General features: G+C 38.2%; 1 protein-coding gene across 9 annotated transcripts in view; it reads left to right on the forward strand.

Moving 5' to 3' along the window:
* Positions 1-15,447, forward strand: part of CYRIB (CYFIP related Rac1 interactor B) — a 143,023-nt gene that overhangs the window by 84,291 nt on the left and 43,285 nt on the right. For 8 of the 9 annotated variants that reach the window (XM_059165623.1, XM_059165617.1, XM_059165622.1 and 5 more), the window contains one exon: positions 5,483-5,521. In XM_059165623.1, the coding sequence (XP_059021606.1) occupies positions 5,483-5,521 (39 nt within the window). Of the gene's footprint in view, positions 1-5,482; positions 5,522-13,706; positions 13,839-15,447 lie in introns of all 9 variants that reach the window. The other variant, XM_059165619.1, reaches the window with a different exon arrangement.

Here is a 15,447-nt window from a genome sequence, read left to right on the forward strand (position 1 = left end):
GACAAGGGGATAACACAGTGACACACTTTACAGTCTGTGCATGACCTGAGTAACTGATATTCAGTGAACAGTCACTGATAGACTTAAAAGAATTGATGTGGTTGGTCACTAATAGTGATGTAAAAGGTGGGAGAAAATGATAAAACTATAAAGCATTTTGTATCTACAGTATTTTCATCTTTAATTAAATTTTAAAGAGACTAGACATTTTAGAAAAGGTGTATAGGTATGATTTATATAGTAATGATAATGATGATCATTACATTTCCAGAATATTATTGTGTGTCAGGGACTGTTTTAAGTGCTACACATACAGTAATAATCATGGTATAAGATATAAAAGCCTGAGATTTGTATTCACATGTTTGAGTTCTAGTGTGTCTCAGACATGGATATTCTTACGTGTACTGTGCTTGCAATGGAATGTCAAAATTGATAGCTATATATTCTTGTAATTTTAGTGTTAATAAGAGAAGTAGTGACCATGTTCAATAAAACTGGCATTTCTGTCAGTCTTCATAAAATCTTGAGATTATTTTTGCTCCTTTACAAATAGGTAAAACTGATGCTTAGATAACTTAAATAAATGGAAATCTGATTTTACAAATAAAATAACTGTTCAAAGAACCTAATAATTAAACAAGTGCGAACTCAACCTAGGTCTAAGTTTCTTATTGTGCTTCAAATTACTCCTATAGAAATAAGGTATTGTTTTTTAGGGTTTTGGGTTTTTTTTTTTTTTTTTTTTTGAGACTTAGTTTTTAAGGAAGTATACTCTAATCCACTTAGAATATATAGGCTGAGAAGGTTGTATCTCAGTTTTTCATGGGATTATTTCAGTACCATTTATTAAATAAAGGTTTCTTCATTGCCCTATCTAGTGATTATTTTATACATTCGTCATTTGGAATATTCTCTTTGAGCCTTCTGCCTCCTTTTTCTGCTTGTCCAAATCCTGTTCATTCTTCAAATCTGTCTCAGCTCCCAGGGCTTCATAAAATCTTTTCCAGTACCCAGTGTCCATGCTCTGCCCCAGCTGAGATAGCTTCTTTTAATTGCCACAACTGTCTAAGTATTTCTCATGATACCTCATTTTTACCTTGAATGTTTTAATTGCTACAGGAAGAGTAGAATGCTTCTAGAGAGTGCAGTCAGTCTTTTTCATCCTAACATCTCCTTGGGTATTTATTTTGGTACTGTGTATATAATAGACTTTCCAGTCAGTATTTGGTCTGAGTTTTCTTTCACATTTATTGGACCATTGTGATTTCTCTGGTCTCTTCCCCTGACTATATATCTGTATGAGTTCCACTCAGTTTTAGTTATTAATAATGTGTAGGACTGGTTCTTTTCTTCTGTTTTTAAATTTTTTTTTATAGATTTGCCTCAAATGGATATGGAATAACCTTTTCAAGTTCTTAAAACTTTCTAAGGGAGCACCTGGGTGGCTGTGAAGTCAGTTAAGCCGCTGTCTTGGACTCAGGTTGTGATCCAGGGTCCTGGGATGGAGTCCCATATCTCATCCCGAGCTCCATATCTCATCCTGAGCTCCATATCTCATCCCAGCTCCCTGCTCAGAGGGAAGCCTGCTTCTCCCCCTCCCTTTGCACATGAGCACGCTCTCTCTCCCAAATAAGATCTTTTTTAAAAAACAAAATTTAGATATTTGCTGGAGTTCTATAGTAATGCACTTTCATAATGTTGTCTGATCTGGGAACACAGTCAATAGGCTCTTTCATTCAAGTGTTCGTTTCTGTTTCTCCGATGGCTTTAAGATTGCTTTGTGTGTGTCAATTGAGTTTGATTTTCTCATATACCCAAATGAAGGAGGAATGCAGTGTAGGTTACATAACAAGTTAGATTTATGTATCATCATTTGAAATGCTGCAGAGCTGTAAATGTGGTTGACAGAATGCTCTGAAGTCATAGCTTTTATTGTTTTGCTGGAGGCAAAAGAATTTTAACACTTCCTTGAAGAACCTCTAGGTTTGTGGATTTTAGATGCCTGGATTATCTAATTTGCATACTATCTGGTATTCACTACTAATGACCTGACATTTGATTTCTAAGGGTAAAACAATTATAAGTGTTTTCTTACTTCTTGATTTATTAAGAATTAGATAAAATGAATAGAACTTTCCCCCACGGCTTTATGCAAGTGGCACTGGTTTTGCTCCTCTGGTTAATGAGAGTGGTCAGCCAGGCCACTTGTTTTGTTTATTTCTGAGTGGCTTTGGTCTGCCTTAGGGAAGGAAGTTTGTTTTTGGCAGAAAATGTGTTTATTCATTCCATTTGTAGTAACATTGATCCAAGAGGAGCTTTTGAGGAAAACCAGAATGGTTCAGCTTTGAACATAAATAGCTCCCATTCATCACCTAGCTGATAGAAAAAAAAGAAAGATTAGGATTATTGGTATATAAATTATAGACCAATCCTAGAGCAGGATTTGCAGACTCACGTTTCATCAAACAAATTTAACCCTCAGACTGTTTCTTTTGGCCTACTGGTTATTTTTAAAGCTTAATTAGTTGATAACCTCTAAAAATTGTTTTACCTGAATATCCAGCCCCGGATCACCTGTGCTTTTAGCATGGCATCTCAGTAGCCATGGCACCCCTTAGGTGAAGCATAGACATTTGTTTCCCTAGTTAGCACTTATAATGTGGCTCCACCCAATTCAGATGCATTTAACTTTGCAGCCCCTGGAGGCTGTTGGATTAAGAAGTAATCATAGACCTAAGACTGCTAATGAAGCTAAACCCTCCTCTTCGAGTTAATAGAAGCTGGAATAGTAGGTGTGAAGATTTTAGGTAAAGAGAGCTGTAGTGGAATTTGGGATGTATGAGAGAAAGTAGTTGCAGAGGAATCCAAGGGTTTTACTTGAGCAATTGGGAGGATAGAGATGTCATCAACCGAGTTAAGAGAGACTAGGTAGATCAGGTGTGAGGAGGAAAGATAAATAGTTTAGTTTTGACATGTTAAGTTTGAGGTATCTATTTGAACATCCAAGAGGAGATATTGAATAGGCATTGGCTATGAGAGTATGGAATTGGAGATGAATGTCTAGACTGGATAATTAAATTTGAGATACGTAGTTGATACTAAAGCCATGAGATGGAATGAAATCACAGAAGAGAATGGACTGCATTCTGGCACATCAGCATCTGAGGATTTGAGAGAAGTTCAGCAACAGAGATAAAGAGCATCCAGTGAGTTAGAATGAGATGGAAGGGAGTATGGTGTCCCAAAGGACAAGTGTCCTGACGTGGTTTCATCCCAAAAGCAGAGCTGGAGACAGACCCTTATTAGGCAGGTAATTTAGGGACCTGTTAACAAGAAACAAGTTGGTGGGGCACCTGGGTGGCTCAGCCCGTTACATGTCTACCTTTGGCTCAGGTCATGATCCTGGGGTCCTGGGATCAAGCCCTGCATGGGGCTCCCTGCTCAGTGGGAAGCCTGTTTCTCCCTCTCCCTCTCTGAGTCTCTCTCTCTGTCTCTCTCTCTCTCAATAAATAAATAAAATCTTAAGGGAAAAAAAAAAAAAAAGAAACAAGTTGGAGAACTGGGGCCCATGAAACAGGGAGGGAGGAAAAGTCAAAACAAGGGTCTGTATTGACCTGGTCACATCTGTGAGTACCTGGGCCTCAATTCTGAGGAAGTCCTCTGAGAAGACATAAGAAATAAGAATATGCCTTTGGGTGGGAAGGAGGGGGTATTTATATACCAGATCCCATTCCCCAGTGGTCAGGGGTTGCTCAAAGGTTGTTGATGTTAACTTCTTCATACTTCCAGGTCAGGGTTCATATATCCCAGGATGGCTGAAGAGTTCTTCTAAGCGTTTCTTAGAGCAAAGCTTGTGAGCAGAAAGTGAGCCCCATTAGTGCAGCTAAGGGGAGGTGCCTCAGCTCGAGTGAACTTGTGAGGCAGTGTGTGAGAGGTATCCCATACAGTCTTCCATTAAGCACTTGCTATTTAGTCCATTCTGCTGCAGAGTTTTCAAGATCGTGGCCGGCCACACTGTCTATGTTAGACTTATAATAGGAGGGTTAGTGAAATAATGTTCATTTTTGCAGTCCTCTACGACTTTTTGTAGATTTGCCTTACCTTCAGCCCGCACTTGAACAGGTCAGGGCGTTGTCCTGGTTCAATGACACAGACCTTCTCCCAAGGGATCAATGCCTGTAATTGACTTATCATTGTTGGGTCATAACTGTTACAGCTGCTCACTTACAGTTATTACTGAGCATTGCAGCCCCAGTCGAATTCCCTAGGTTCTGGATGGAGTTCCTTCTGTCCCCATTGTGTAGCAGCAGCCATAAGTTGTTACAGGACTCCCCGATATGGTAACTCTTTCCTTAGCATGCTGGTCTGGTAAGGAGTCCAAGATAACCAGGTGGTAGTTGCTTCAGAATATTTCCTGTGTCTTCTGGCAAAAACCACTGTTCTTCTCCTCCGCTATCAGAATTTCTAATCCAGTGAACCTGAAGGTTGTCAATCCTATTTCCATCTGTTGGTTCTAGGACCTTTTTGTCCTTCCCTCCCTTTCTTATCTGTCAGAGACACAGCACCACATTTTAGCCTTTAGAAGACAATGTACGCGTTTGATCATTTACCATCTTGGAAGGCAGTGCCCTATCCCCTCTAAATGTTACTAAGCATATAGAAATTGTGTTCACAAAGTCCAGGACTCTGGCCATAGAATAAACAATTAGGAAAAGAGATTTTTATGTAAAGGTGAGTAGTTACCTTAGTCAAATATGTCCCCCACTGCTTGTGAACTCAGCTAGTTTGTTCTAGTGGCTGTAGTTGCTCTTGGTTATAAAGTTAGAATAAAATCATTTTGAAGATTTAATTTTACCTCAGATGTTTTAGGATTTGCAGATACCTTAATAGTATTAGTAAACCAGTCTTACAGAGGACTTCGTGGTTCACTTGGGTTTTGCCAGTAATGGGCAAGTAATGGGTTATTGTCATGGAATATAAGGTTCTTGGTACCTCTAACAAAACTGGTATTTTTAATACATTGAAAGGAAATGATTGTAAACTATGATAATAGTATAGAAATATATCTTTTTTGGTAATTTTAGGCCCCTGTTATAAGAAAAAAGATGAATTAGAAATTTTCTTCCCTTTCTGTCTCTTGCTTCATGATATGATGAGGACTATATATTTCCCTTGGTAAAGATTGTAGTCTTTGAGTGTTTTGAGGGTGGCAATTAGGGTGTCTTATCTAAGCCTGTTGGTATTTTCCAGGGCTTAACACAATGGCTTACTTTTAGTAGGTTCTCTGTAAATAGTTGTTGATTTAATTCAAGGAGGTGTATGTTTGTTCATATACATACACACACATAAGTGTATATAGCGTATGCGTGTGATATGTGATGGCATTCATAAACTTTGTTAAAGTTAACTTTAATAAAATTACACGTTTTAAAATATAATAATGTTTTAGACTTTCTTCCTTTTTTCTTTCTTTAAACAGATAGAAGGACAAGAACAGAATCACCAGCACTGGCTGAAGGTAAATACGTCCTTTGGGGGAAATGATAATTCAGATATAAATGAAAAGTTATGATTTAAGTAAAAAAACTACATTGGCTCAATATAATTTAAGGAAGATTTTCTGTATATAATATTGAACTGCTAAAAATATCTTTAGGAAATACCCTATACTGTTTAGTTTCTTAGAATAGGAAGTAGTGGGGAAAATGTAAATTAATTAGAACTTTTTTTTTTTTTTAACAACTTTCTTTCAGTAGGAGAAGATATGTGTTTTTCTTTGAATTCCTTTTTAAGTCATTTTAGTTTCCAGTATAGTTAGTCAGGAAAGGTCTAACCCATAATTCTAGTGGTTTTAATATGTATGTGCTATAAAGGAAGACACTTTTCCATGCTTTCATCAATAAGAATTCTAGCTGTTACCAATTTTGGTCTTCTTGAAAAAGTCTTGCCAAGAACACAATAGCCGCCACAAAAGTTACTGATACAGGTGTCCTCAGTACTTAAACATTTATCATTCTGTAATTGTTTTAATTATAAAAAGTTAATAGGTATTTACAAATGTAATTTTTCTGTAGATATATTTTGTGTTCTTCAAGTGAAAATGAGCAGGTTAAAATTTCTTTCTGTGCTCTTCCTAGTCTTAAACAGAGATACTTACATTTCAAAACTTGCCTGTCATTTTACTAGAGCTGATAATAAGACAGTTAGCATGATCATCTTTTGGAATTGTAATTACCTCACCTACTCTGTGTATGTTACAGTGCGGGAGTTGTCAACCTTTTTTGGGGCCGTGGACCTCTGGTAATCTGGTGAAGCCTGTGAATCCCTTCCCAGAATAATGATTTGAAAATGATTTGTGATGTTATGAAATAAGACACATAAGATTAAAAAGGAAATTAGTTATATTGAAGTATAACTAACAAATATTAAAAATAAAAATTTTTGATAGAGTAATATGTATGCTTCTCCCAGTAAAGAATAAACTTCAGCAACAATTTTGCTAACTATTGTAATTTTAAATAGTGATGAATTTGCAGTAACTGTAGTATAATATGAAAATACCTCTGTTTCTATTGATGATAAGTTCATAGGTATTTCTAGTACACTGCATTGTTGCCTGTAATTTTGATTGAAGGAATTGTAAAACTTCACCTAGAGGTTAGTGAAAAGGTTCCCATCCAAGTCCAGGTCACTGAATTGTTCCTCTGGACCCTAGATTAAGAACTCATGCTTATGAAAAGTTAGCTAGGCTTTCTTGCTCCATCATATTTGAGTAAGTGTGTGTGTGTTTTTTTTTTTAATGTTGTGTATAATCTTTAAAGAATGGAGTTACACACTCATTTCTTAAGAAATATCCCAATGGTGTAGGCTAGACGTTCTTGAAATAAATAGCTTTGAAGAAACTTCAGTTTGCTGGTCAATAATCACAGAAACAGTGGCATATTCTGTGGAAAAGGGAGTTGCAGATAAGTGGTAAGCCTTGGAGAGTGCCCATCTCCAGAGAATTCACATTCTGTTTCAAGGAACACGAAATTAACATGTAAAAAATAAAATACCAGCTTGAGATGTTGAAAGTTTAATGAGAAAAAAAAAATCATGATTTCCACAGGAAGGATACAAATAGTTAGGTCTGATGCTTGTATTATGGAATCAGAAAGAAAGGTCAAGACTTATAAAAAGTCATCAAATGTTTTACAGTTAGTTCAGTAACATGAACTGTACAATGATCATGTGCCAGCCTAAGCTAGGAAGAGCCCAGAATGGTGTTACTAAATTTGACAAATGGTCGTTCAGAACCTTGTAGCTGACTACCAATAAAGGGATTGGCAGACCTGTTGAAGCTTGACTGATAGCAAAAACACTATTGTTTTGAAGGGGACACAGTGGGGCATCTGACTTTGCGGTATTTTTTGGTTGTGGTGCACTTGGTTTGTTCTGGTGACGTGATCTGCCCGTATGCCGTATTTTAAAAATGTTCTCAAAGGCTTCACTATCAGGATCCTTAGATTAAGCCCCACTTCTAAAAACTAATTTGCTGCTTTTGCCAAGTCCCCAAGTTTCTCTAGTCCTCAGTTTCTTCCTATAAAATTAGAGAACCTGAGCTACATGATTTCAGGTCCTCTCATGAACCTGGTATTCTGGGCTGATTTTCTACCTTTTCTGGGACCCTTCCCTTCCTTTCTCTTTCTCCTTACCAGCAGCGTTTGAAAGATGGTAAAAATACTCAAAGTTGTTAAGTAGTTTGAACTTTTGTTTATATAAATATTGCCCTAGTAAAAGCTATACAAAACTTTAAAAGCTATAATTATTAGATAGTATACTTTGTTCAGAATGTTTTTATGATGTATATACTCTGCATTTTGGTCTGCTGGAGTCTTTTTAGCCTTACAAGTGGTACTGATTTTTAAATGTAGGAAGATTATTCAAGTACACATTTTAAAGATTATGTGATTACCAAGAAGAGGAAATTTATATTTCGTTTTCATATTCTGTTTGATTATGATGAGTCTGGAGGAGTTATATTTAAGAGAATGGTTTTAATTGAAGTTCAGGAGCTGTAATGTCACTGTACTGAATTCCTTTAATATGCTGGGTCCAAACAGAGAGACCTGACAAATGGTAGAGAAATATTTAAGGACATTTCTTAGTCACCATCTGTCATCTTTTCTAGTCAGTGTTTTGTTTTGTTTAGTTTTTTTTTCCTTAAAATATTTTTTTTCTCTGAGAATTTTATTCCTAATTTAGAAATTTTTATGCTGGTATTAATTTCTTTCAAGAAGACTTCAGAGTTTTAATTTTCTTTTTTTTTTCTTAGAGTTTTAATTTTCTTTACTCTTTTTGGCTGAATTATGTGTATTTTCATTTATGACTAAGAAGAAGATGGTTAAGAGAACTGTTAGGAGCCAGGTTTGTGTGAGTGAGAATTCTAGCCTCATTGTTTACTAATTTGTTGACTTTGAGAAAGTTATTTAATCCTTCTGACCCTCAGGTTGCTCAGAAGTAAAATGGGTATTGTAGTGTTAGACAACCTCCAAAATGGTGGAGAACTTTATAAGATAATACTGTGTATATATTACTTGGCATCGTGTGTGGCACACAGAAAGATCTCAGTCATTTGTTTTTACTTTCATTTAGTCCTCAAAGCGTCCAAGGGCCTCTGCAAAGTGCTTGGGACATGAAAATTAAGTTAAGTCACACTCAGGGCAAGATGGTTTTGATGCCCTTAGTTCCTTCAGTCTGTAATGTTAAAGAAGGTCCTTATGATAAATATTCCTAGATAACCCTTTCTAAACTTCGTTCTCTTTGGAAACTAAAGCATCATAATTACTAGAAAGGAGATAGCTTGTTTGTAATTTTTTGCATATGTGAGTATGTGTTTATAGTCTAATGGGTAACTTTCTTTTGACCTCAGGTTAATGTATTTTAAGATATTTCCGATACTTAATGGGTTGTCAAGTGCCATAGGGACTATTTAATTCTCAGAACCCAGTGAGAACTGAGGCCAGTGAGGAGAAATTAACAAATGGGCAAATATTAGCTTAATATAAACTTTGTGTGATTCTTCGCAGGATTCATGTTGGATGAATTGTGCATCATTTAATCTTCCACTAAAGTTCCTAAAAAAGTTTCTAAAAATTGACTGAAGTCTAAATTTTTTTTTAAAGATTTTATTTATTTCTTGGAGAGAGAGGGCTTAAGCAGGGGGTGGGGACAGAGGGAGAAGGAGAAGCAGACTCCCCAGTGATCAGGGAGCCTGACATGCTTGATCTCAGGACCCCAAGATCATGACCCGGGCCAAGGGCAGACACTCAACCAACGAGCTACCCAGGTGCCTCTGAATCATTTGAGAATAGAGTGAGTTACCCCTGGATATAGTCATACAGAATGAATACTACGCAGTTGGCTGCTTGGCATGGATGTTGTAGAACAGGTACATATTTGACTAGACAGTCAAGTTTGAGTCTTCCATTTTAGCACATGTTGTGTTTAGTCTGGGCTGCTATAACAAAATGCAGTAAACTAGGTGGCTTATAAATAGCAGAAATTTATTTCTCATAGTTCTGGAGGCTGGAAGTCCCAGGATCAAGGTGCTAGCATAGTTGGGTTCAGGTGAGGCCCACTTCTGAGTTCATAACACAGCTGTCCTTTTGCTGTGTCCTCATATGGTCGAAAGAGCAATGGAGTTTTCAGGGGTCATTTCTTTCAGAGCATTAATTCCATTCATGAGGTCTCCACACTGATGACCCAATCACCTTTCAAAGGGTTTAATCATTTTGGGTTTTAGGATTTCACAGGTGAATTATGAGGGGACATAGACATTCATGTTCTATCTCTTGCACTTTTATGTAGAATAGAAAGAGCTGATATATAAAATAGGCTTGGTAGCAAAACCAGACAAGAACAGAGAAAAAAATTAGTAGGTTGTCTTACTTACAAAATAATCTAAAGTGGAATCTTTGGCCAAATCTAGAAATACAAATTTTTAAGTGACCGTGTAATGTTAATACCAGGAATGCAAGGATGGTTTAGCAGTTAAAAATGTAGTCATGTAATCTTATATTCTTATAATCTCATATTCATAGATTAAATGAAAAAATGGTTGATATGATAAAGATGAGAGTTCTGCCTCAGAGTGGGGTGTGTGTGTGTGATGTGTATTTAATGCAAAATCAAGTCAAAATCCCAATAAGATATTTGTAGAACTTGACAGTTTTGTTGGTGAACAAAAGACCAGATTAGCTAAGGCACTTTTGCAGATTAATCATTACTTAAATGGTAAGCACAGACCACAAAGAAAAGTGGGTTTTACGTGTGACAGACGGCACCATAGACAAAGTTAAGACTAGGATACTGCAGTATTACAGACGAGGAGAAAATATTTGCCATGTGTATAAGCATGGCACCATCAAAACATTGGTACCCAAAAGTCCTATCTAGAATTCCTAAAGTCCAGCTGTGGGGACTGGAGAGTGGCATATCAGCTGGAATTGAATTAGGAAAACATACCATCCTGGGTATTTCAAACAGGGAATTTAATATAGAGGATTGGTTATGAAGGTATTAGACTAGAAGAGCAAAGGAGAAGAAAAGACATAGAATGGCCAAAAAAAAAAAAAAAAGATGGGATGATGGCTTTGCTACCAGAGACAAGCTGCTCCCACCATTAGACGGCGACCCACAGGCTGCACTTTGTTCTGCCTCTAACTGGGGCAGCACATACTGGCCTCCCCTTATCTGACTGCTCTTAGAGCAGTTGCTGGTGTGTCCTGGCTAGAGACAGAAAGCTCTCTCTCTCCTGCCTTCTCATTTTCCAGTGCCTCTTATTGACATAACCTAACAACTGGAAAGAATGTCATGTACAGATTCTGGGCCCCCGCAGTGTGGACTACAGTGCATAGAAATGTAGGTGTAGGAAAGATTGTAGAAAAATAAATAATACAAGTTACAAAGGACATGAATATAAATTTTACAGATGACCTATAAACATGGAGAGGCACATTTTTACTGGTAATCAAGAAAATGTAAATTAAAGCATCATTGAGATATTTCACAATCTAAACATTAAAGCTTGAGGTTTTGGAGGATGGAAGAGAGGTGATCTTTTGCTAGTGGAAGAGTGAATTGATAGAAGTACTGTGGAGAGCAGTTTGGCACAATGTAGTAAAATTATAGTTGCCCTTTAATTTCTATATGGCCATCTGGTGGAAACTCTTGTACATGGGTATATGTAGTATGAAAGGATATGTGTAAAGCATACTTTGCTAAGAGAAAAATTGAAAAGGCATTGTCCCTCAATAGGTGAATAAGTAAGTGGTTTCTTTGAACCATGAAATACTGTATACTAAGTGAACATGGGTAATTCTCAAAACATTAATGACTGAGAAAAGTAAGTTCTAAAAGAATATGGACAATAAATCATGCATATTTGAAAAGCTGTGTTATGAATACAGACCTCCATAGTAAAAATTGTAAAATATGTTTGGAAAGGAAGCATACTTTTAGGATTAGTTTTAGGGGATGGAGGAGGGGAAAGTTGGTTGGGGAAGGTTGGAAGGTTAACTGCTCAGAAACATAGGGAGGCCTCTGAAGCACATACGGCGAAATGTCATTGCTTTAATCTGGTGGTAGAGTATGTGAGTGTATATATTTATTTATGTTTAAGTTATTTTCTAATTTTAAGAAATAGAAAGCAAGAAGGACTTAAGAATCAGCTCCTCTAGGAAGCCTTTGGTGAGGTGTTCCTTTTTCCGTATGCTCATTGCGTCGTCTGCGTGCTTCTGCGTGGAGCATGCCGCACCATCGTGGCTGGTCTCTTCCACTCGTCTGTGAATTCCTCTGTGCCAGATACTCACTGTCTGTTGTAGTATTCGGCAGACAGGAACTAAGGAAAGGTGGTTTGATTTAAAATAGCAACTATCACCAGGCACTGTCAGCACCAGTTAGCTGTAGAAGTACTCAAGGTTTTACATAATGCAAGGGGTTTTATTTAATGGCTCATCCATGCATTGTTGCATGGGTATCGCAAAGTGTTCAGACACCTGAATTCCAATCCAGTCGTTTTTGTTGGGCATCTTTGAATGAGTTGTGTGTGTATCAGTATCAGTGTATCAGTGACTATACATTTAAATTTTAAGATTAGAAGAGTGGAGGACAGGAGAGAGAAAGATAATCTCAGGCAGACTCCCTGCTGAGTGCAGAGCCAGATTCAGGGCTCCATATTACAGGGCTCCATCTCAGGAACCCCTGAGATCATGATCCGAGCGGAAATCAAGAGTCACACACTTAACTGACGAGCCACCCAGCTGTGCCCCTCTATATTTAATTTTTAAAAAATTATTGATACAAAAGATTACCTTTATTTGTAAGCATGAAAGCCTAAAAGACTCCCTGGATCCAGTGATAACTGAGGAACTGGAACCTTACCCAGAACTTTGAAGTTGCCTGGTACTATGGCCCTGTCTCTCTCCAGAGATAAAAAGTATCTCAAACTTGGTGTTTATTATTCTCTTGCATTTTTATATATTTTACCATATATGTATGGATATAATCTTTTATGGGTTTCAAAATAGTAGTCCTTTTTTTTTTTTTTTTTTTAAAGATTTTATTTATTTGAGAGCGAGCAAGCAAGAGAACTTAAGCAGGGGGAATAGGAGAGGGAGAAACAGGCTTCCTGCCCAGCAGGGAGCCTGATGTGGGGCTTGATCCCAGGTCGCTGGGATCATGACCTGAGCAGAAGGCAGCTGCTTAAGGACTGAGCCACCCAGGCGCCCCAGTCATCCTTTTTTTAAAAAAGATTTTATTTATTTATTTGAGAGAAAGCGAGCAAGCAAGCGAGCGAGAGGGCATGAGCTGGGGGAGGGGCGCAGTGGGAAAGAGACTCTCCAGTGAGCAGGGAGTTCAATGCTGGCCCAATTCTAGAACTCCAGCGTCATGACCCAAGCCAAAGGCAGCCACCCAACCAACTGAGCCACTCAGGTGCCCATAAAATAGGGGTACATTTTAAAAAGTGAGTTCACAGTACTATTTCTATTTCTTGTTTAATGATCATATTTTTTCAAGAGAAATCTTTTTAATCTTTGTAAAATAGGTAATTTGGGGGTTCAGCGTTTTTGGCTTTTTTCATATTCTCATCACCTTCCTGTACATTCTTAAATTACTTACTTGCTTTGGAACTTTATATTAGCCCTTCTAATAACCTGTGTTTGTACCTGATGTAAAGCATCGTAGCAGGAAGCATGTCTTTGCTTTCTTGTTTTAAATTTGCAACTCAGGCATTAATTTGCAGTGGTGGTTTGAGGCGTGGAAGAGTACTGTTACTAGTAATCTCTGAATCAAACTCAAAGATGCCATGACAGTCTGAAGTGATAGTAATTTATTATGGTTCACTTCCATTTAAGGAATAGTATTGATCTCCTAATTTATTGTATTTATCACACATGGCCAGGCATCCTAGTGAGTCTTTTATTTAAAATAGTATAGGGGCACCTGGGTGGCTCAGTGGATTAAAGCCTCTGCCTTCAGCTCAGGTGATGATCCTAAGGTCCTGGGATCAAGCCCTGCATCGGGCTCTCTGCTTAGTGGGGAGCCTGCTTCCCCCTCTCTCTCTGTCTGCCTCTCTTCCTGCTTGTGATCTCTCTCAAATAAATAAATAAAATCTTAAAAAAAATAGTGTAAGTAATGTTATTTATTTATTCATTTGACAGAGAGAGAAAGAGAGAGAGAGCGAGCAGAAGCAGAGGGAGCGGCAGGCAGAGGGAGAAGCAGGATTCCCACTGAGCAGGGAGCCCGATGTGGGACTCTATCCCAGGACTCTGGGATCATGACCTGAGCTGAAGGTACCTGTTTGATGGACTGAGCCACTCAGCCGTCCCAAGGTTTTTCTTTTAACATACTAAATCTAAGTGTATCCACTAGATGTCAGCATTAGGAGAGATGCAGTGTAACGTGTAGACTCATAGCCAGAAGCAATATGAAAGATTCAGTCTAACCAAGTACTTGACTTGGATCAAGTCACATATTTTGTGGGAGAGTAAAGACTAGAAATTAGGTCTCCTCGTTGCCATTCTATTGTTCATTTATGTCACTCTCTTCAAGACTGGTAACTCCTCTCCGTGTTATTACTGGGCTAATTATATTGCTCTTGGGATTTATGGTGAAATTTTAGTAGTTCTCTGGTGGTAGTGTGGCTGGGCACACAGTAATACCTGAATCCTGCATCTTCTCCTCTACATTTTACAAAGGAAGGAGAATCAAAGGATCTCTTTATTAATAGCTACACTAGTATCTGATGATGATAGATTAGATATTGTGGGTAAGGATAAAGGAGTAAGCTACTCTCTAAAACTTTCTATCAGTCAGATTTCAACCAAGATAGCAGAAACCTTGCTAGGTATATTTCAAAAGGAATTTAACATGTGGATTTACTTATACAAATGTTGGAAGCTTGAGCAAAAAAAGGTTTGCAAGTTTTTACTCACAGCACTGCTGACATTAATTCTGAAGTGTTTCGCAACACCTCTTCTGATACCAAATGTGTGGAGCTTTTTTTCCCACACCAGTCAATTCTCCCAACTCTCCAGACACCAGTCCTACAGTTCATTTTAGTACTGATGCTGACTCCTAGCTATGCAGAGTTGGTGCGCAGACCTCACAGGTTAAGGGCTTAGTCCCACAATGCTCCAGTTTATTCCAGATGCCATTCACAAATCTAGGCCTCCTGTACTTCTGACCGTCCAGGTGTGAAAGGGGGCTAGGGGTGGGGGGCTCCCATGACTCCTTCCTCAGGTTTGAAAATCTGCTGTAATGGGTCACAGAACTCAGAGAAACACTTTACACTAGTACCAGTTTATTATAAAGGAATTTTATAAAGGGTACAAATGAGCAGCCATATGAAGAGGTATGTAAGGTGAGGTCCAGGAATGTCCTGAGCGTAGATGCTTCCGTCTCTGTGGAGTTGGGGTGTGTTCCCTTCCTAGTATGTGGATGTATTTACCAATTTGGAATTTCCTCAGGCTCCATCATTTATGGGTTTTTATGGAGGTCCCATTATATAGGCATGACTGATTTTAAATCATTGGCCATTGGTGATCAATCTCTAGTCCCTCTCCCCTTGCCAGAGGTCACGTGGTAAGGCTGCAGTCTAAGTGTGCCTTGGTCTTTGTGGTGACCAGCCCTCATCTTGAAGCTACAGGGGACTCATTAAAAGATGCCCCTGTTACCCAGGAAATTCCAAGGGATTTAGGATCCCGGGTTAGGCATGGGGAGGGCAGGTGGGATAAAGACCATATACATGTGCTATTCTGTCTCATGAGGTAACTAAGATATTAATGATAACTACAGGAAGCAGCTTTCACTTCTTGAGCTGGGGTAAAGAAGCGAAAGGTAGGTTTGACAGAATTTAGGAGCTTGAAGGAGGACCTCTGTAAGACTGGAAGCTCAGACCTC

Source organism: Mustela lutreola, chromosome 3 (assembly GCF_030435805.1).
Source record: "Mustela lutreola isolate mMusLut2 chromosome 3, mMusLut2.pri, whole genome shotgun sequence".
NCBI classification, from domain to species: domain Eukaryota; kingdom Metazoa; phylum Chordata; class Mammalia; order Carnivora; family Mustelidae; genus Mustela; species Mustela lutreola.